Genomic DNA, 19,865 nt, shown 5'->3' with positions numbered 1-19,865 from the left:
GTGTTTAGTCCTGTCTATATAATGAGTGTTTGTCATTATAGCTGGTTTAGGGATGTGTTCAGCTACAATGCCCTGTCTATATAATAAGTGCCCTGTATACCAAGCTGTTTAAATACAAAGGTTTCAACCCTTAGCAAACCTCACCTCTAGAAAACCCATTGTCTGTATATTAGACTAGGTTTTCATTTTTGTTCAAATTTCTTTTAAACTATTGATTGGCATCGCAGTGTTATAACAAACCTAAACCTCATAGTAGTAATGGTAGGTTTGAGTTTAGTAATTGAACATGTAACAGTAGCCTAGTGTTGTGATCTAGGTGAGATGAAGGCAGGCTGTCTGCAGAAGGGGATTACCTGGCTGGTCTCAGGGGAGCCTGACCCCTGACCTCTATAATGAAAAGGGGGAGGGCCCCAGACAAAAGACTTGTTAGACCCAGAGAACACAACACAGTGGAAACATATCCCTTGTCCCCAATGTGATTTAATACTCTGGTATGTCTCACCTTTTCCTCTTAAAGATCCCTGCCTCTACTGCTTCCCTTTCCCTCCTCTTAAAGATCCCTGCCTCTACTGCTTCCTTTGCCTCCTCTTAAAGATCCCTGCCTCGACTGCTTCCCTTTCCCTCCTCTTAAAGATCCCTGCCTCGACTGCTTCCCTTTCCTCCTCTTAAAGATCCCTGCCTCTACTGCTTCCTTTTCCTCCTCTTAAAGATCCCTGCCTCTACTGCTTCCTTTTCCTCCTCTTAAAGATCCCTGCCTCTACTGCTTCCTTTTCCTCTTAAAGATTCCTGCCTCTACTGCTTCCCTTTCCTCATCTTAAAGATTCCCGCCTCTACTGCTTCCCTTTCCTCCTCTTAAAGATCCCTGCCTCTACTGCTTCCTTTGCCTCCTCTTAAAGATCCCTGCCTCTACTGCTTCCTTTGCCTCCTCTTAAAGATCCCTGCCTCTACTGCTTCCTTTCCTCATCTTAAAGATCCCTGCCTCTACTGCTTCCTTTTCCTCCTCTTAAAGATCCCTGCCTCTACTGCTTCCTTTCCTCATCTTAAAGATTCCTGCCTCTACTGCTTCCTTTTCCTCCTCTTAAAGATTCCTGCCTCTACTGCTTCCTTTCCTCATCTTAAAGATTCCTGCCTCTACTGCTTCCTTTTCCTCCTCTTAAAGATCCCTGCCTCTACTGCTTCCTTTTCCTCCTCTTAAAGATCCCTGCCTCTACTGCTTCCTTTTCCTCCTCTTAAAGATCCCTGCCTCTACTGCTTCCTTTGCCTCCTCTTAAAGATCCCTGCCTCTACTGCTTCCTTTGCCTCCTCTTAAAGATCCCTGCCTCTACTGCTTCCCTTTCCTCCTCTTAAAGATCCCTGACTCGACTGCTTCCTTTCCCTCCTCTTAAGAGGTGGCAAAGGAAGCAGTAGAGGCAGGGATCTTTAAGAGGAGGGAAAGGAAGCAGTAGAGGCAGGGATCTTTAAGAGAGGAAAGGAGCAGTTCCTTTAAGAGGTGGCTTAAAGATCTTTAAAGTTTCCTGCCTCTACTGCTTCCTTTACCTCCTCTTAAAGATCCCTGCCTCTACTGCTTCCTTTTCCTCTTAAAGATCCCTGCCTCTACTGCTTCCCTTTCCTCCTCTTAAAGATTCCTGCCTCTACTGCTTCCCTTTCCCCCTCTTAAAGATTCCTGCCTCTACTGCTTCCTTTTCCTCCTCTTAAAGATCCCTGCCTCTACTGATTCCTTTTCCTCCTCTTAAAGATTCCTGCCTCTACTGCTTCATTTTCCTCCTCTTAAAGATTCCTGCCCCTACTGCTTCCCTTTCCTCCTCTTAAAGATTCCTGCCTCTGCTGCTTCCTTTTCCTCCTCTTAAAGATCCCTGCCTCTACTGCTTCCTTTTCCTCCTCTTAAAGATTCCTGCCTCTACTGCTTCCTTTGCCTCCTCTTAAAGATCCCTGCCTCTACTGCTTCCTTTTCCTCCTCTTAAAGATCCCTGCCTCTACTGCTTCCTTTTCCTCCTCTTAAAGATCCCTGCCTCTACTGCTTCCTTTTCCTCCTCTTAAAGATCCCTGCCTCTACTGCTTCCTTTCCTCCTCTTAAAGATTCCTGCCTCTACTGCTTCCCTTTCCTCATCTTAAAGATTCCTGCCTCTACTGCTTCCTTTTCCTCCTCTTAAAGCCCTTCCTTTTCCTCCTCTTAAAGATCCCTGCCTCTACTGCTTCCTTTCCCTCCTCTTAAAGATCCCTGCCTCTACTGCTTCCTTTTCCTCCTCTTAAAGATTCCTGCCTCTACTGCTTCCTTTTCCTCCTCTTAAAGATCCCTGCCTCTACTGCTTCCTTTTCCTCCTCTTAAAGATTCCAACCATTCCTTTTACTGACTCAATGTTTTGAGGGGAAAATGGGCGAACAGCGAACACTTGAAATGTAGCCAACCAACGCGAGGAGTGGAAATGTGACGCTTTGGATATTTTAAAGAACCTTTGGCTGACTGGCTGGAGCTGGGGGAGGTAGTTTGTTTGTGTGTGGAATTGGATTGGAAGTAGTGTTATGTATGAAGTCTGACTTTGAGCTGTGGCTTTTGAATCAAAGCAGGAAGATCAAAGTTGTAATTCATGTGTGTCAGACGGTGTTTGATCTACTGGTGCTGCAGAGTGTAGACTCGCTTCACCTCAGTGGAATTCTTAACACGTATCGGAACAGACAGTGATTGATTTGTGTGTGTGTGTGTGTGTGTCCAGGAAGTCCTCCTGTTTTGCCTCCCAGAACCGTAGCTCCCCTTTTCATAAGCCTTAATACCATGGATTCATTCAACAATAGCTGAATTTAAAAGCAACATTATTAAATGAACCTTAGGTAAGAAACAAACAGCTATGGTCATAAGCTATGTTTTCAGTTGTTGTGGACGACTCAACGTTATGTTTTCATTTGTTGTGGACGACTGAACGTTATGTTTTCAGTTGTTGTGGATGACTGAACTCTATGTTTTCAGTTGTTGTGGACGACTGAACTCTATGTTTTCAGTTGTTGTGGACGACTGAACGTTATGTTTTCATTTGTTGTGGACGACTGAACGTTATGTTTTCAGTTGTTGTGGATGACTGAACGCTATGTTTTCAGTTGTTGTGGACGACTGAACGCTATGTTTTCAGTTGTTGTGGACGACTGAACGCTGTTTTCAGTTGTTGTGGACGACTGAACTCTGTTTTCAGTTGTTGTGGACGACTGAACTCTGTTTTCAGTTGTTGTGGACGACTGAACTCTGTTTTCAGTTGTTGTGGATGACTGAACTCTGTTTTCAGTTGTTGTGGACGACTGAACGCTATGTTTTCAGTTGTTGTGGATGACTGAACTCTGTTTTCAGTTGTTGTGGATGACTGAACGCTGTGTTTTCAGTTGTTGTGGATGACTGAACGCTATGTTTTCAGTTGTTGTGGATGACTGAATGCTGTGTTTTCAGTCGACTGAATTCCTGGTGATGTTGCAGTGGCGAATAACATCCCATCATGATTTTCTAATTCCACCTTTTGCCTTTCCTCTCGTTTCAGTCACCCTCCCCAAGGCCCTCTTCCTCCCAGCCTCCTCCTCTCCCCCCGCCCCCTCCAGACGCTCCATGCAGTCCCCCTCCTCCTATCGCCTGCCCCATCCGCTGCCCCCTCTGCCCGTGCGGAAGGGGGTCCGGGGCCGGCGCCCCAAACTGCAGACCATCGCCCTGCTCAAGGCAGCGGCGGAGGCAGCAGCGGAGGCTGCTCTGAATGGTACGCCACAGGTCTCCGGCTCCCAGCTAGCACCCAGACCCCATAAGAAGAGGGGGCCCAAGCCTGGGAGCAAGGTAAGGGCCTATGGTCAATGAACCCGTTTCCTGGATCCAGATTGAGTTTAGTACTGGACTGAAAAAGTATGCTTATTGGAACAGCAGTTTTGTTGTCTGTCTGTTTAATGAAATGTGTGACTGGTTGTAGTGATTGGCTCCAGTTAACACTCCCGGAGGAATTTGACCTCCAGTCCAATCACTTTACACAATGTTGTATGATGACATCACAGTGGTATTACTACAGTAGGGGTGCTGTGTAGTGTCGGTATATGATAGGGATCGAAGAGTTGTCCGTGAATGGCAGGGTAGCCTAGTGGTTAGAGCGTTGGACTAGTAACCGGAAGGTTGCAAGTTCAAACCCCCCGAGCTGACAAGGTACAAATCTGTCGTTCTGCCCCTGAACAAGGCAGTTAACCCACTGTTCCTAGGCCGTCATTGAAAATAAGAATTTGCTCTTAACTGACTTGCCTAAAGATAAAATAAAAAAGGTTGTGTTTGTTCAGAGGAAGCCACGTGTGCTGCCCTCCTCGGGGACAGGCTCTGTATATACTACAGCCTCTGAGACCAGACTGAAGGACAACAGCCCTGGAGTGGTCTCCACAGGTAAGACTCAGTCCTGTCAGATAAATTATGACATTGATGCAGTTTAACAGATCGCTGTATTAACAGATATACACATTAGGAACACCTGCTCTTTCCTTGACATAGACTGATCAGGTGAATCTAGGTTGAAGCTATGATCCCTTATTGTTAAATCCACTTCAATCAGTGTAGATGAAGGGGAGGAGACGGGGTTAAACAAGGATTTTTAAGTCTTGAGACAATTGAGACATGGTTGTGTATGTGTGTCATTCATAGGGTGATTGGGCAAGACAAAGGATTTAAGTGCCTTTGAATGGGGTATGGTAGTAGGTGCCAGGCACACCGGGTTGGGTCAAGAACTGCAACGCTGCTGGGGTTTTCACACTCAACAGTTTCCTGTGTGTATCAAGAATGGTCCACCACTCAAAGGACATCCAGCCAACTTGACACAACTGTGGGAAGCATTAGAGTCAATATAGTCCAGCATCTCTGTGGAACACTTTCTACACCTTGTAGAGTCCATGCCCGGACAAATTGAGGCTGTTCTGAGGGGAAAAGGGGGTGCAACTCCATGTTAGGAAGGTGTTCCTAATGTTTGGTAGACTCAGTATATATTCACACGCTAGAGCAGTTCAACTGGTCCCTTGTTCTGAGTGATTTAACTGGTCCATCTAGAGCAGTCCAGCTGGTCTCTTGTTCTGAGTGATTTAACTGGTCCATCTAGAGCAGTCCAGCTGGTCTCTTGTTCTGAGTGATTTAACTGGTCCATCTAGAGCAGTCCAGCTGGTCCATTGTTCTGAGTGATTTAACTGGTCCATCTAGAGCAGTCCAGCTGGTCCCTTGTACTGAGTGATTTAACTAGTCCATCTAGAGCAGTCCAGCTGGTCCCTTGTACTGAGTGATTTAACTGGTCCATCTAGAGCAGTCCAGCTGGTCTCTTGTTCTGAGTGATTTAACTGGTCCATCTAGAGCAGTCCAGCTGGTCTCTTGTTCTGAGTGATTTAACTGGTCCATCTAGAGCAGTCCAGCTGGTCATTGTTCTGAGTGATTTAACTGGTCCATCTAGAGCAGTCCAGCTGGTCATTGTTCTGAGTGATTTAACTGGTCCATCTAGAGCAGTCCAGCTGGTCATTGTTCTGAGTGATTTAACTGGTCCATCTAGAATGAAGCTTTAGACATGTTCTAGTGCTTCCTGACCCCTGACCTTCATCTCTCTCTCTCTCTCTCTCTCTCTCTCCCAGTGTGTGTGTACGTGAACAAGCACGGAGCCTGCGGTCCACACCTGGACAGGAAGCAGTTGCAGCAGCTGCCGGACCACTTTGGACCGGGTCCGGTCAACACTGTCCTACAGCAGGCTGTTCAGGCATGTGTGGACTGTGCCTACCAACCAACCTTCCTCTTCAGCTTCCTACAGTCACAGTCCGACGGAGGAGAGATCATCAGAGGTATGTTAGCCCATAGATGTATAACCCTAGACAGGAGGAGAGATCATCAGAGGTATGTTAGCCCATAGATATAAAACCCTAGATAGGAGGAGAGATCATCAGAGGTATGTTAGCCCATAGATATAGAACCCTAGATAGGAGGAGAGATCATCAGAGGTATGTTAGCCCATAGATATAGAACCCTAGACAGGAGGAGAGATCATCAGAGGTATGTTAGCCCATAGATATAGAACCCTAGATAGGAGGAGAGATCATCAGAGGTATGTTAGCCCATAGATATAGAACCCTAGATAGGAGGAGAGATCATCAGAGGTATGTTAGCCCATAGATATAGAACCCTAGATAGGAGGAGAGATCATCAGAGGTATGTTAGCCCATAGATATAGAACCCTAGATAGGAGGAGAGATCATCAGAGGTATTATAGGACAGGAGGAGAGATCATCAGAGGTATTATAGCCATAGATGTATAACCCTAGACAGGAGGAGAGATCATCAGAGGTATTATAGCCCATAGATATATAACCCTAGACAGGAGGAGAGATCATCAGAGGTATTATAGCCCATAGATATATAACCCTAGACAGGAGGAGAGATCATCAGCGGTATTACAGCCATAGATGTATCATCAGAGGTATGTTAGCCTAGACAGGAGGAGAGATCAGCCCATAGATGTATAACCCTAGACAGGAGGAGAGATCATCAGACAGGAGGAGAGATCATTATAGCCATAGATGTATAACCCTAGACAGGAGGAGAGATCATCAGCGGTATTACAGCCATAGATGTATAACCCTAGACAGGAGGAGAGATCATCAGAGGTATTATAGCCCATAGATGTATAACCCTAGATAGGAGGAGAGATCATCAGAGGTATGTTAGCCCATAGATAGGAGGAGAGATCATCAGAACCCATAGATAGAACCCTAGACAGGAGGAGAGATCATCAGAGGTATGTTAGCCCATAGATATAGAACCCTAGATAGGAGGAGAGATCATCAGAGGTATGTTAGCCCATAGATATAGAACCCTAGATAGGAGGAGAGATCATCAGAGGTATTACAGCCATAGATGTATAACCCTAGACAGGAGGAGAGATCATCAGAGGTATTATAGCCCATAGATATATAACCCTAGACAGGAGGAGAGATCATCAGCGGTATTACAGCCATAGATGTATAACCCTAGACAGGAGGAGAGATCATCAGAGGTATTATAGCCCATAGATGTATAACCCTAGACAGGAGGAGAGATCATCAGAGGTATTATAGCCCATAGATGTATAACCCTAGACAGGAGGAGAGATCATCAGAGGTATGTTAGCCCATAGATATAGAACCCTAGACAGGAGGAGAGATCATCAGAGGTATGTTAGCCCATAGATATAGAACCCTAGATAGGAGGAGAGATCATCAGAGGTATGTTAGCCCATAGATATAGAACCCTAGATAGGAGGAGAGATCATCAGAGGTATGTTAGCCCATAGATATAGAACCCTAGATAGGAGGAGAGATCATCAGAGGTATGTTAGCCCATAGATATAGAACCCTAGATAGGAGGAGAGATCATCAGAGGTATGTTAGCCCATTATAGCCCTATAGATGTATCATCAGAGGTATAACCCTAGACAGGAGGAGAGATCATCAGAGGTATTATAGCCCAGATATATAACGGGAGGAGAGATCATCAGCGGTATTACAGCCATAGATGTATAACCCTAGACAGGAGGAGAGATCATCAGAGGTATTATAGCCCATAGATGTATAACCCTAGACAGGAGGAGAGATCATCAGAGGTATGTTAGCCCATAGATATAGAACCCTAGACAGGAGGAGAGATCATCAGAGGTATGTTAGCCCATAGATATAGAACCCTAGATAGGAGGAGAGATCATCAGAGGTATGTTAGCCCATAGATATAGAACCCTAGACAGGAGGAGAGATCATCAGAGGTATGTTAGCCCATAGATATAGAACCCTAGATAGGAGGAGAGATCATCAGAGGTATGTTAGCCCATAGATATAGAACCCTAGATAGGAGGAGAGATCATCAGAGGTATGTTAGCCCATAGATATAGAACCCTAGACAGGAGGAGAGATCATCAGAGGTATGTTAGCCCATAGATATAGAACCCTAGACAGGAGGAGAGATCATCAGAGGTATTATAGCCATAGATATATAACCCTAGATAGGCTGATGTCATGTAGTCCCTATACATCAGAATGGAACAGTTGGTCAGCCATTTTAGCTGGGGCCTGTCCTGATATATGGTCTGTGGTTATAGCTAGTGTAGTATTGTATTGTTCTCATGACATCATGAGGTGTTCTATGGTTGTGTAATGAAGGAGGGTCGGTGAACTGCTGTGCTGACGTGATGAGTAACTAAGCTTGCCTGTGAGCTGAAGACTTGTTAGCTTCCTCAAGCTAATGCCTGTAGGCTTTAGTTCAGCTCACTAACACAGTCCTGTGATGTGTCGGAGACTCCGGTCCGAACCCAGATGGTCCAACCCTCACTGGACAGAAACACTAGGGTTGTTACTCCACAGTGATGTCATGACATGAGGAAGAAGCCAGAAGAACACCCCGGACCCTAGACCGTCTACTCTACACAGACTCTACATATTCAAATAGTTCCTCAGTCCTCATTAAAATAATGGCAAATTCCAAATGGGAATATGGGGGTAGGCTGGGGATTCAATCAGGCAGTAGGAATTGGTTTAGGCTGCAGAGCCCACATGGTGCACTGGATAATGCCTGGTGGGATAAAGTGTGTGTGCAGCAGCTGATGTCACGTGTCTGGGGGTAATGAGAAGTGACATGCGTCCGTAACCTGGTTTGGGAGGGGCTCCCCGGGGGGGTCCCAGTCTGTGTGTGTGGGGGGTCATCTGATGCTGGGCCATCTGTTACTGCACCAAATAATCATGTCTTTACTGCACCATAGAAACCAAATAATCATGTCTTTACTGCGCCATAGAAACCAAATAATCATGTCTTTACTGCGCCATAGAAACCAAAGAATCATGTCTTTACTGCGCCATAGAAACCAAAGAATCATGTCTTTACTGCGCCATAGAAACCAAATAATCCTGTCTGTTACTGCGCCATAGAAACCAAAGAATCATGTCTTTACTGCGCCATAGAAACCAAATAATAATGTCTTCTACTGCGCCATAGAAACCAAATAATCATGTCTTTACTGCGCCATAGAAACCAAATAATAATGTCTTCTACTGCGCCATAGAAACCAAATAATCATGTCTTTACTGCACCATAGAAACCAAATAATCATGTCTTTACTGCGCCATAGAAACCAAATAATCATGTCTTCTACTGCGCCATAGAAACCAAAGAATCATGTCTTTACTGCGCCATAGAAACCAAATAATCATGTCTTTACTGCGCCATAGAAACCAAATAATCCTGTCTGTTACTGCGCCATAGAAACCAAATAATCCTGTCTGTTACTGCGAATCATGTCTTTACTGCGCCATAGAAACCAAATAATCATGTCTTTACTGCGCCATAGAAACCAAATAATCATGTCTTCTACTGCGCCATAGAAACCAAATAATCATGTCTTTACTGCGCCATAGAAACCAAAGAATCATGTCTTTACTGCGCCATAGAAACCAAATAATCATGTCTTTACTGCGCCATAGAAACCAAATAATCATGTCTTCTACTGCGCCATAGAAACCAAATAATCATGTCTTTACTGCGCCATAGAAACCAAATAATCATGTCTTCTACTGCGCCATAGAAACCAAATAATCATGTCTTTACTGCGCCATAGAAACCAAAGAATCATGTCTTTACTGCGCCATAGAAACCAAATAATCCTGTCTGTTACTGCGCCATAGAAACCAAATAATCATGTCTGTTATTGCGCCATAGAAACCAAATAATCATGTCTGTTACTGCGCCGTAGAAACCAAATAATCATGTCCGTTACTCATGGTTCTCATGGTTCTCTCTTGTTCCTCTACAGCAGACAAATGGTGAGCAAAATGTTTGGAACATGGAATCACAATAAAATCACAGTATCGAATCGCAATACATATAGAATTGTGAGTATCTCCATGCATAAGTATGGTGATAATATGGTATGGTCAGGTCCCTAACAGATAGTGTTTCAACAGCTAGGTAAAGAGCTATGTGATGTATGTCTGGTACAGCCAGTCACTTCTCCATCTGCTGAGTGCCTCTGCCTGCCTCTCTCAGCCCAGATACATACAGTTGAAGTCGGAAGTTTACATACACCTTAGCCAAACACATTTAACACTTAGTTTTTCACAATTTCTGACATTTAATCCTAGTAAAAATTCCCTGTTTTTAGGTCAGTTAGGGTCAGCACTTTATTTTAAGAATGTGAAATGTCAGAATAATAGTAGAGAGAATGATTTATTTCAGCTTTTATTTCTTTCATCACATTCCCAGTGGGTCAGAAGTTTACAAACACTCAATTAGTATTTTCTAGCATTGCCTTTAAATTGTTTAACTTGGGTCAAACGTTTCGGGTAACCTTCCATAAGCTTCCCACAATAAGTTGGGTGAATTTTGGCCCATTCCTCCTGACAGAGCTGATGTAACTAAGTCAGGTTTGTAGGCCTTCTTTCTGTCCCAGGCCTTCAGTGCCTCTGTAATCAGCTAGATACCATATGACTGTGTCTATCTGTTCTGTCTCCCACCCTGCAGTGCGGTCTGATGGGGGGATCCACTATGTCAAGCTGCCACAGGCCTCCTCTGCCTCCTTTGTGCTCAGGTTCATGGAGTCTCTGTGTCACCAGCTGCAGAGTGACAACCTGTTCTCCTCCCAACCCTTCAGCCCTGCATTCATGGCCTCCACTGGACACACAGCCTACGACAGGAGCACGTCAGGTAATGCCTGCAAACCATGGTGTGTGTGTGTGTGCGTGTGTGTGTGTGTGTGTGTGTGTGTGTGTGTGTGTGTGAGCTTTTCCTTATCTTTGTCAAAGCCACAAGTCAGCATGTATTTCCCATCAACCTACACCATCAACAGTCACATTAGAAACTGTGGCTATTTCTCTAATATTCCATTGGTCATCTATAATGTCATAGCATTTCCTTCAACAGGTCACTGACCCACATGAAACATCAGACCCCTCTATAAACACAAGTTTCTAGAGATCTCAGTGGCCCTCAGTTGGCAGTAGCTGATGCCGTCTCTTGTCCCTCCTCTGTTGTCTTCAGTAAAAGAAGAGATGTCAGAGGCCTTGTCCATAGCCAGAGGCTCCGTAGGAAGGAGCAGGCGCTTCCAGATGGACAGAGACAGGGACTGTAACCTTTACCCTTCTCCCCTGTCCTCCTCCAAACGGCTGCACAGCACAGAGGCACACCCCTCGGAAGGTACACTAACACCCCTCAGCCTCAGAGCTACCCCTGGTGCACTCACTGGGGATACATCGCAATAGTTTGAAATGTCCTCCTGTCCTTCCTTTGTCATCTCGTCTCCTTCAGTACTGATATATAAACACAAAATACAGGATAAGGAAAAACTAAATGGAGGATAGCTACCCAGGAACTGACTTTCACCTGTCCAGTTCTTTAATGTCAGTGCAGATGAAATGAGGAGAGGAAGCTTCTATATACTATTAAGATGCAGCCCAGTGCTGGACTGGGCACTGTGATTAATTAGAAGGAGAGGAAGCCTATCTACACTATTAAGATGCAGCCCAGTGCTGGACTGGGCACTGTGATTAACTAGAAGGAGAGGAAGCCTCTCGACACTATTAAGATGCAGCCCAGTGCTGGACTGGGCACTGTGATTAACTAGAAGGAGAGGAGGCCTCTCTACACTATTAAGATGCAGCCCAGTGCTGGACTGGGCACTGTGATTAACTAGAAGGAGAGGAAGCCTCTCTACACTATAAAGATGCAGCCCAGTGCTGGACTGGGCACTGTGATTAACTACAAGGAGAGGAGGCCTCTCTACACTATTAAGATGCAGCCCAGTGCTGGACTGGGCACTGTGATTAACTAGAAGGACGACTCTACTGAATTAACACAAATAACCACTTCCTTGTGTCCTCAGTAGAGTGATAGTTGTGGACAATCGTCTTCCTTCTTATTGCCTCCTGATTCTACATTATTGAAACACTTTCCTTAATGCATAACTGCTGTTTGGTTAATTAAAACTTCTGCTTGTATAGTTTATTAATGAAGTCTTAGTAACTGTACAGATATTAATGACCTGCCACTGTTCAATGTAATTGCATCAGCAACTAACGGCTAAGCTACCACTTCTTGATTAATCACCGATCACCAAGCAGCTAACGGCTAAGCTACCACTTCATGATTAATCACCAAGCAGCTAACGGCTAAGCTATCACTTTGATTGATCACCAAGCAGCTAACGGCTAAGCTACCCCTTCTTGATTAATCACCAAGCAGCTAACGGCTAAGCTACCACTTCATGATTGATCACCGATCACCAAGCAACTAACGGCTAAGCTACCACTTCATGATTAATCACCAAGCAGCTAACGGCTAAGCTACCACTTCATGATTAATCACCGATCACCAAGCAGCTAACGGCTAAGCTACCACTTCATGATTGATCACCAAGCAGCTAACGGCTAAGCTACCACTTCATGATTAATCACCAAGCAGCTAACGGCTAAGCTACCACTTCATGATTAATCACCAAGCAGCTAACGGCTAAGCTACCACTTCATGATTAATCACCGATCACCAAGCAGCTAACGGCTAAGCTACCACTTCATGATTAATCACCAATCACCAAGCAGCTAACGGCTAAGCTACCACTTCATGATTGATCAACAAGCAGCTAACGGCTAAGCTATCACTTTGATTGATCACCAAGCAGCTAACGGCTAAGCTACCACTTCATGATTAATCACCGATCACCAAGCAGCTAACGGCTAAGCTACCACTTCATGATTAATCACCAAGCAGCTAACGGCTAAGCTACCACTTCATGATTAATCACCGATCACCAAGCAGCTAACGGCTAAGCTACCACTTCATGATTGATCACCAAGCAGCTAACGGCTAAGCTACCACTTCATTATTAATCACCAAGCAGCTAACGGCTAAGCTACCACTTCATGATTAATCACCAAGCAGCTAACGGCTAAGCTACCACTTCATGATTAATCACTAATCATCAAACATTGGCTTAGCTTGTCATGACACATTATTAGATGGCATTTTACTTTAAGAATCATGTGTGTGTGACACTGTATTAGTGTGTGTCTATACGCTGACGATCCTACCTCTCTTACCCTCCATCAGAGCCCCTTCCTCGCAGTGAGAACGGTTTGACTGAGGACCCTATGGACACCTCCACCTCTCCCTCCATGACCCCTCGCCCCCTGACACAACGCACCACCTCAGAGTACCGTGGCCAGGGGTCCAGCAGCCCCTACTACCCTGGGTCTGGCCCTGGTCACCCCCCACCACCACCCCTCAGGCGCCTGGCCCCCAACCCTTCCGACCTGGGGTCCAGAGGGCTACAGAGAAGAGTGGAAGGTAGGCCTTGTAAGAGCTTAACCCCCATTGGCTGGCTGACTGGGCGGGCCTTGTGTGTGCCTCTAGAATCTAGTTGGCCATTTACGTTTGTTTGAATGTTGATTTTTTTTGGGGGGGGGGGCTAGGCTTCCTGTGTTGGAGCAGATCACATTCAACATTTTAGTAACTTAGCAGACGCTCGTATCCAGAGCGACTTAGTTAGTGCATTCATCTTAAGATAGCTAGGTGAGACAACCACACATCTCAGTCACAGTCAGTACATTTTCCAGAATAAAGCAGCTGAGACAGTGCTAGCAAGACAAGTTAGTTCAAGAAAGGCAATGGTGTTTTTGTTTTTATTCGTTTAACAGCAGTGTAGTCAGGTGGCAGTAAATATGTTGTGTAGCACTGCCACCTAGTGGACAATGCCATGGATATGTTGTGCCTTCCCTGTAAAATAATTGTCTTTATTTAACTAGGCAAGTCAGTTAAGAACAAATTCTTATTTTCAATGACAGCAGTGGGTTAACTGCCTTGTTCAGGGGCAGAACGGCACCTTGTCAGCTCGGGGATTTGAAACCTTTCGGTTACTAGTCCAACGCTCTAACCACTAGGCTACCTGCCGCCCTGTAAAGTCTGAAAGGATTAGTATTCATGGTGGTTAACTAGAAAGATGAATATTGAATTCTGACTCTCTGCTGCTCTGTCTGTGTGTTGTGTTGTTCAGCTGCGAGCTCCACCACAGGTCCTGAGCACCTGGCAGCTGCAGACCGGGAGGCTGCAGTGGGGAACGGGGCGGGGAACGCCCCTTCCTCCTGGTCTGTGGATGAAGTGATGCAGTTTGTCCACGACGCCGACCCCCAAACACTCGGACCCCACGTGGAGCTCTTCAGAAAACACGTGAGTGGACCTTGATTGATTTATTTATTGATTGATGATGTTTCTTGTCCTGTGTGTCTAAGTGCCGGGTCCAGGCCTGATGTTACACTATTGAGATGCTCCCTAGATGTGTGTCTAAATGCCGGGTCCAGGCCTGATGTTGCACTATTGAGATGCTCCCTAGATGTGTGTCTAAATGCCGGGTCCAGGCCTGATGTTACACTATTGAGATGCTCCCTAGATGTGTGTCTAAATGCCGGGTCCAGGCCTGATGTTACACTATTGAGATGCTCCCTAGATGTGTGTCTAAATGCCGGGTCCAGGCCTGATGTTACACTATTGAGATGCTCCCTAGATGTGTGTCTAAATGCCGGGTCCAGGCCTGATGTTACACTATTGAGATGCTCCCTAGATGTGTGTCTAAATGCCGGGTCCAGGCCTGATGTTACACTATTGAGATGCTCCCTAGATGTGTGTCTAAATGCCGGGTCCAGGCCTGATGTTACACTATTGAGATGCTCCCTAGATGTGTGTCTAAATGCCGGGTCCAGGCCTGATGTTACACTATTGAGATGCTCCCTAGATGTGTGTCTAAATGCCGGGTCCAGGCCTGATGGTTCACTATTGAGATGCTCCCTAGATGTATGTCTAAGTGCCGGGTCCAGGCCTGATGTTACACTATTGAGATGCTCCCTAGATGTGTGTCTAAATGCCGGGTCCAGGCCTGATGTTACACTATTGAGATGCTCCCTAGATGTGTGTCTAAATGCCGGGTCCAGGCCTGATGGTTCACTATTGAGATGCTCCCTAGATGTATGTCTAAGTGCCAGGTCCAGGCCTGATGTTACACTATTGAGATGCCCCCTAGATTATTTTTATGTTGTGTAAAAATTCAATAAATATCCCAAAAAAGAAATTTCCCCTGGATATGTGTTCGGTGTCTGGCCTGGTTCTGATGTGCTCCAGCCCTCCTTGCTGTGTGTATGTCCCTGTCAGAAGCAGGAAGGGAGGACGTCTATGTCACAGAGAGAGATTTACAACACTGTTCTAATTCTATTCCTATGGCCTGTGTCCTCTGTGTTTAGTCTATAACCTGGGAGACTAGCACTGGCCTGTCTCAGAACCTTCCCTACCTGTCTGGAGAGAATCACTTTCATTCCCTCCAGGAAAACCCAACTCTGTTCAACCATACAGGCCATCTACAACGCAGTGAATGTTTACAGTACGACGCCAGACATTTTCTGTTGATGTCTGTCTGGACATCTCAGCTCAGAGAGAATGATATTGTTGTTCTGCTGTTACGTTGGTCCTGTGTTGGGGGAAATAGGTGCACCTTTCACTGTTGAACGTTAAAAAACCCCACAACCTTTCATTTAGAAGAGTTAATCATAGATGTTTCGGCCATCTTGGCTGTCATCTTGTCCTGTGTTGGTGCTAAGCCCTCTTTCTGACTGCGTCTGTCTCTTGTCTTCAGGAGATCGACGGAAAGGCGCTGATGCTTCTACGTAGTGACATCATCATGAAGTACATGGGTCTGAAGCTAGGCCCCGCCCTCAAGCTATGTCACCACATCGAGAGGCTCAAACAGACCAAACAGTAACACACACACACACACACACACACCCACACACACACACACACACACACACACACACACACACACACACACACACACTAGAATGGGAAGATCAAACCCTAAGCACAATGAGTCCTTAATCATTCCTTTGCAGAGACCTTCATACCTCATCCTGTGATGAAGAGCATTCAGAGAAACAGTATGAACGTCAGTGTGAACGTCAGTACAGAGAAACACTATGAACCAATTTCAGTCTACTATTCTTCTGAATAGACTCAGCTGAATCCCAAAGGATGATGTTGAGTGTTTACCTACCTATGCATTGCCCATGTACACCTTCTCTCAACCCTTACCTACTTAGCCTGGTCCCAGAATGTTCTGTAAAAAACAAACAGATCTGAGATCAGGCTACTGTCGGCCGTGGAGACCTGGAGATGCAAGGAGCCATCTCCACACAACCCCCAATGGCATGTACTACTTGTTGCACTATCCTCTCATTGCAATAAGATATCAACCATTCAGCTTCTATATGGATACTGTGATTTGATTCTTCAATAGTTTCAATATCAAAGAATGTTGATAAGGAGAATGTACCATGCTGTTAAGATTCATTGTTTGTTTTGGACACTGCATTTGACCGTACTCCTTAGTGGATTCAGGGTGTGACATCACACAATCTGGACTCGTTGGAACACTGATCGTTCTTCGGATCGCCCAATGGAACTTCTAACCAGGATCTATGATTGTGATTGGACATTCACAAATTCCTCTGCTGCGTGTAGATTCTAGAATATGTTGGACAATGAAGACAGGAAGTTCCTGTTCAAGTCAACGTCTCATTGTAAAAGAAGATGGTGGACTTATGTTTGAAGAACCAGACAAAAAACCTGTGTTTTACATAAAAAGCCAAAAAATATGTTTTTTTTAATATCTTGGATTTTGTACTGTCTTTAAAAGGTATTATTAATCTCTACATATATACAGGAAGGTTGTGTTGAATCCTGTCTGTATTTTAACCCAAACAATCTGGTATTTGTAATGGTGGTGTTGGCTACACCATCAGACCTGATGGTAGCCAAGCTGAACATTGATTGCAACACATGTATGGCCTTCATCTCATTTCAAATCATAGCCGTTAAAAGTAGATAGTTGACTGTTGGTTGTCGGAAGGTTTTCAAGCACCAAATGGACAGTTGATATGTATCTAACGTTTCATGTTCAGGATATCCTGCATATATGGATACACGGCTGTATAGCAGTCAGGCAAACAGGATATGGAGTGTTAGGGGGATTCAACACACAAGTAAAAGATGTGGATGGGATTCATTTGTGTCACAACAACCTATAATGTGATAAAATATGACTTATTTTACTATTTATCTTGTCGCTGTGGCAGAAGAAGTGATCCATTTCTGAACATTTTCCCGAAGGTTTTCAGATGAAATGAACGGTAACACTTACAACGGCCTTGCTTTATTGTGATACTCAGGTTTTACTAGGCTTTTGTGTTTTAGGACAGACTTCTTCATAGTAGCATTTGCTTGTTGTAAGTTCATTTTCTGTTTGACAATATTTTAGATCAACTTTGTATATATTTTTTAAGATTCTACATTTTCGTGTGTTGTTCCATAGAAACAACACACAGTGTACATACATACGGTAAAAACAACTTTTCAAGTACCGGTACTGGAAAAGGCTTGTTTGTTAAATAATATTTGCATATGTACTTTCACGCAATTAAACTTCTTTTTTTTTCACCATTTGCCTCATTTCATGAGAGTTGACAAGCATTTTTATTTAAACCTTTTATTTAACTAGGCAAGTCAGTTAAGAACAAATGATTATTTACCACACGGGCCTACTGGGGAACTGTGGGTTAACTGCCTTGTTCAGGAGCAGAACAGACATGTTTACCATGTCAGCTCAGGGATTTGATCCAGCAGCCTTTAATGGTTACTGGCCCAACACTCGAACCACCAGGCCGCCCCGGCATGAACCTTTAATCATTTGAAAAGGGAAGTGTCCCTTTTAGTAATAAATAAGTACATGTGATGTTAAGACAAAGGGGCATCATGCTCAACAAGAACACTTTGTTTTATTCTCATGACAGTTTTCTCCAACTGAATCACATACAAACATGAACCATCAAATGACTGGCTAAGTGTCTGATCCTAAATCAGATATGAAATACTGTATAGGCCTAGCAAAGCATCAACAAATGTACCTTTTCACATGGAAAGTAGCAGACGATGGACAGCCAAATTTCATCTGTGAATTGACAGCATTTTGTAAAAGGAGAAAGTCCTCTTTTAACAGTTTATATTGATGAATTAAACATGAAGGTAAAAATGTCAGACAACTACAAATACAGTCACAACACTACAGCAACAAAGTCGTCCTTCGTCTCTCAACACATGGAAGAGATATTGTCCATGCCAGGAAGATTGTCCCCAATCGTCTGCCGTAGTCACAGCACTTGGCCAATGTCTCAGAAGAACACGGTGTAACTTCTGTCAACAACAAGAGCTAGCAGTAAAGACACCTCGGGTCTCTTGTGTCCCACAAGACTGTGTTAGCCTGTTGAGCTAAAGCCTAGGCATTAGCTAAGCTCGGGGAGCTAACGCAAGTCTTCAGGTCTTAGTCAAGGATAGTTCACCTCATCACCACCTCCTTTATGTAACAGAGACCGCCCTGTCTGTCTGACCCGGGATTCGATCCCACTTCTACAATGACACTTCACGCTCCAGCCTGGTCCCAGATCTGCAAGACAGTACAAACAGATCTGGGACCAGGCTAACTCCTCTCTACAAACAGATCTGGGACCAGGCTAACTCTCTACTTCCTGGGGCAGAAGGCAGCCAGACGTTGCTTCTTGATGGGTAGGATGTGGATCTCCTGTGAACTGATCTTCTTCAGTTTGATGGCCTGTCTGTTCCTGGGGAGGTTAGGGTCCTTCTGCTCCACCACATGGTGTCCTCTGGTTAGAGGCAGAGCACCGTAACACTGATGTAACAGCGCCCCCGTGTGGCCGGAGGAGTCGTGTTGTTTAATAGACAGGCTCTTACTGGACAGCCCTGAGAGAGACTTGATCTTCCCACAGAAGATGGCAGTGGTGGGGATTGCGTCTTTGACCGCCACGATGACTTTGGCTGTTTGAGAGGTGTGAAAGATCTCAAAGTTGGAGCTACCGCTGCTGCTACTGCTCTTGGGCTCGCTGCTGGGTCTATTACCGCTCCCACCTCCATCCACAACCGCCCACTGACGCCGTCTACTGAATTCTACATGGGTTACACCGTTCAACAGGCTCGGGTGGTGGTGAAGCTTCTGAGTGCACTCCGCAGGCTTTAAGACCTCCAGAGAAACAGATGTAGTGCCCTCGGGTGAAGGGAGCCAAGCTGTAGTAGCGCCCTCGGAAGAAGTGTGCCAGTCCCGCGATGAAGGACGCTCTTTTCTTTTCTGTTTACTAGCTACAGACAGGTCGAGGACAGTGTCATCGTGTTGTTGAAATGCCATTTCCTGCTTTGGTTGGATTATGGGAGGGGATTTCACTGATAGGTCAAGCACCTCCCCCTCGGGGACCATGGCAACAGAGGACAGAGAGGCCATGGACGATGGAGGGTAAAGAGTCATAATGTTACCGTGTGGTGGAGGACTGACGATCTCCTCATAGTTAGTCTGTGTGCTTTTAGTCACCATACAGGCTGGTTTAGAGGGGTCAGAGAATCCTTTGGACTCCTGGCTCTGTGGGACGGGGATAGGGAGAGGGATGGGTAGAGGCACAGGGAGAGGAACAATGACAGGGTAGGGGACCAGGAGGGTGGCAGGGGGTACCAGGGGGGCTAGCGGGGAGCTGTAGGGGTAGGAGAGGGGTGGAGGTTGGGGTTGGGATGGGGGGAACGAGGCTGAAGCAAAGGGGTCAGTTGGGGTTGACCCCGCTGGGTGACAGGAAGAGGAGGTGGGGTTGGTCTGAGCAGAAAACAGGTCCTGTATGAGGGCAGCGAATGCCGGGTTCTGGAGGATGGCATGAATACCTAGGAGAGAGAAAGAGAGAGAATGGTTGTATTACTACAATCGGAGGGATTACACACCACTAGTCGACAGCTGAATTAC

The 19,865-nt window shown here is 45.4% G+C and overlaps 2 protein-coding genes across 4 annotated transcripts in view; one reads left to right on the top strand and one right to left on the bottom strand.

Moving 5' to 3' along the window:
* Positions 1-17,512, top strand: part of scml2 (Scm polycomb group protein like 2) — a 44,167-nt gene extending 26,655 nt beyond the window's left edge. Inside the window, exons 5-12 of one of the 3 annotated variants that reach the window (XM_065022662.1) lie at positions 3,519-3,802; positions 4,288-4,387; positions 5,608-5,811; positions 10,505-10,687; positions 11,021-11,176; positions 13,085-13,321; positions 14,028-14,200; positions 15,654-17,512. In XM_065022662.1, the coding sequence (XP_064878734.1) occupies positions 3,519-3,802; positions 4,288-4,387; positions 5,608-5,811; positions 10,505-10,687; positions 11,021-11,176; positions 13,085-13,321; positions 14,028-14,200; positions 15,654-15,779 (1,463 nt within the window). In that variant the 3' untranslated portion in view covers positions 15,780-17,512. Of the gene's footprint in view, positions 1-3,518; positions 3,803-4,287; positions 4,388-5,607; positions 5,812-10,504; positions 10,688-11,020; positions 11,177-13,084; positions 13,331-14,027; positions 14,201-15,653 lie in introns of all 3 variants that reach the window. The other 2 variants (XM_065022661.1, XM_065022666.1) reach the window with 2 other exon arrangements.
* A 319-nt stretch (positions 17,513-17,831) lies between these two features.
* The window catches only part of si:ch211-161f7.2 (retinoic acid-induced protein 2), a 31,619-nt gene continuing 29,585 nt past the window's right edge, over positions 17,832-19,865 (bottom strand). The window contains exon 3 of the mRNA XM_065022659.1: positions 17,832-19,786. Coding sequence (XP_064878731.1) covers positions 18,591-19,786 — 1,196 coding nt within the window. The 3' untranslated portion in view covers positions 17,832-18,590. The remainder of the gene's footprint in view (positions 19,787-19,865) is intronic.

The sequence above is a fragment of the Oncorhynchus nerka genome, linkage group LG2 (genome assembly GCF_034236695.1).
Source record: "Oncorhynchus nerka isolate Pitt River linkage group LG2, Oner_Uvic_2.0, whole genome shotgun sequence".
NCBI lineage: Eukaryota > Metazoa > Chordata > Actinopteri > Salmoniformes > Salmonidae > Oncorhynchus > Oncorhynchus nerka.
This window is presented reverse-complemented; position numbering and strand designations above follow the sequence as displayed.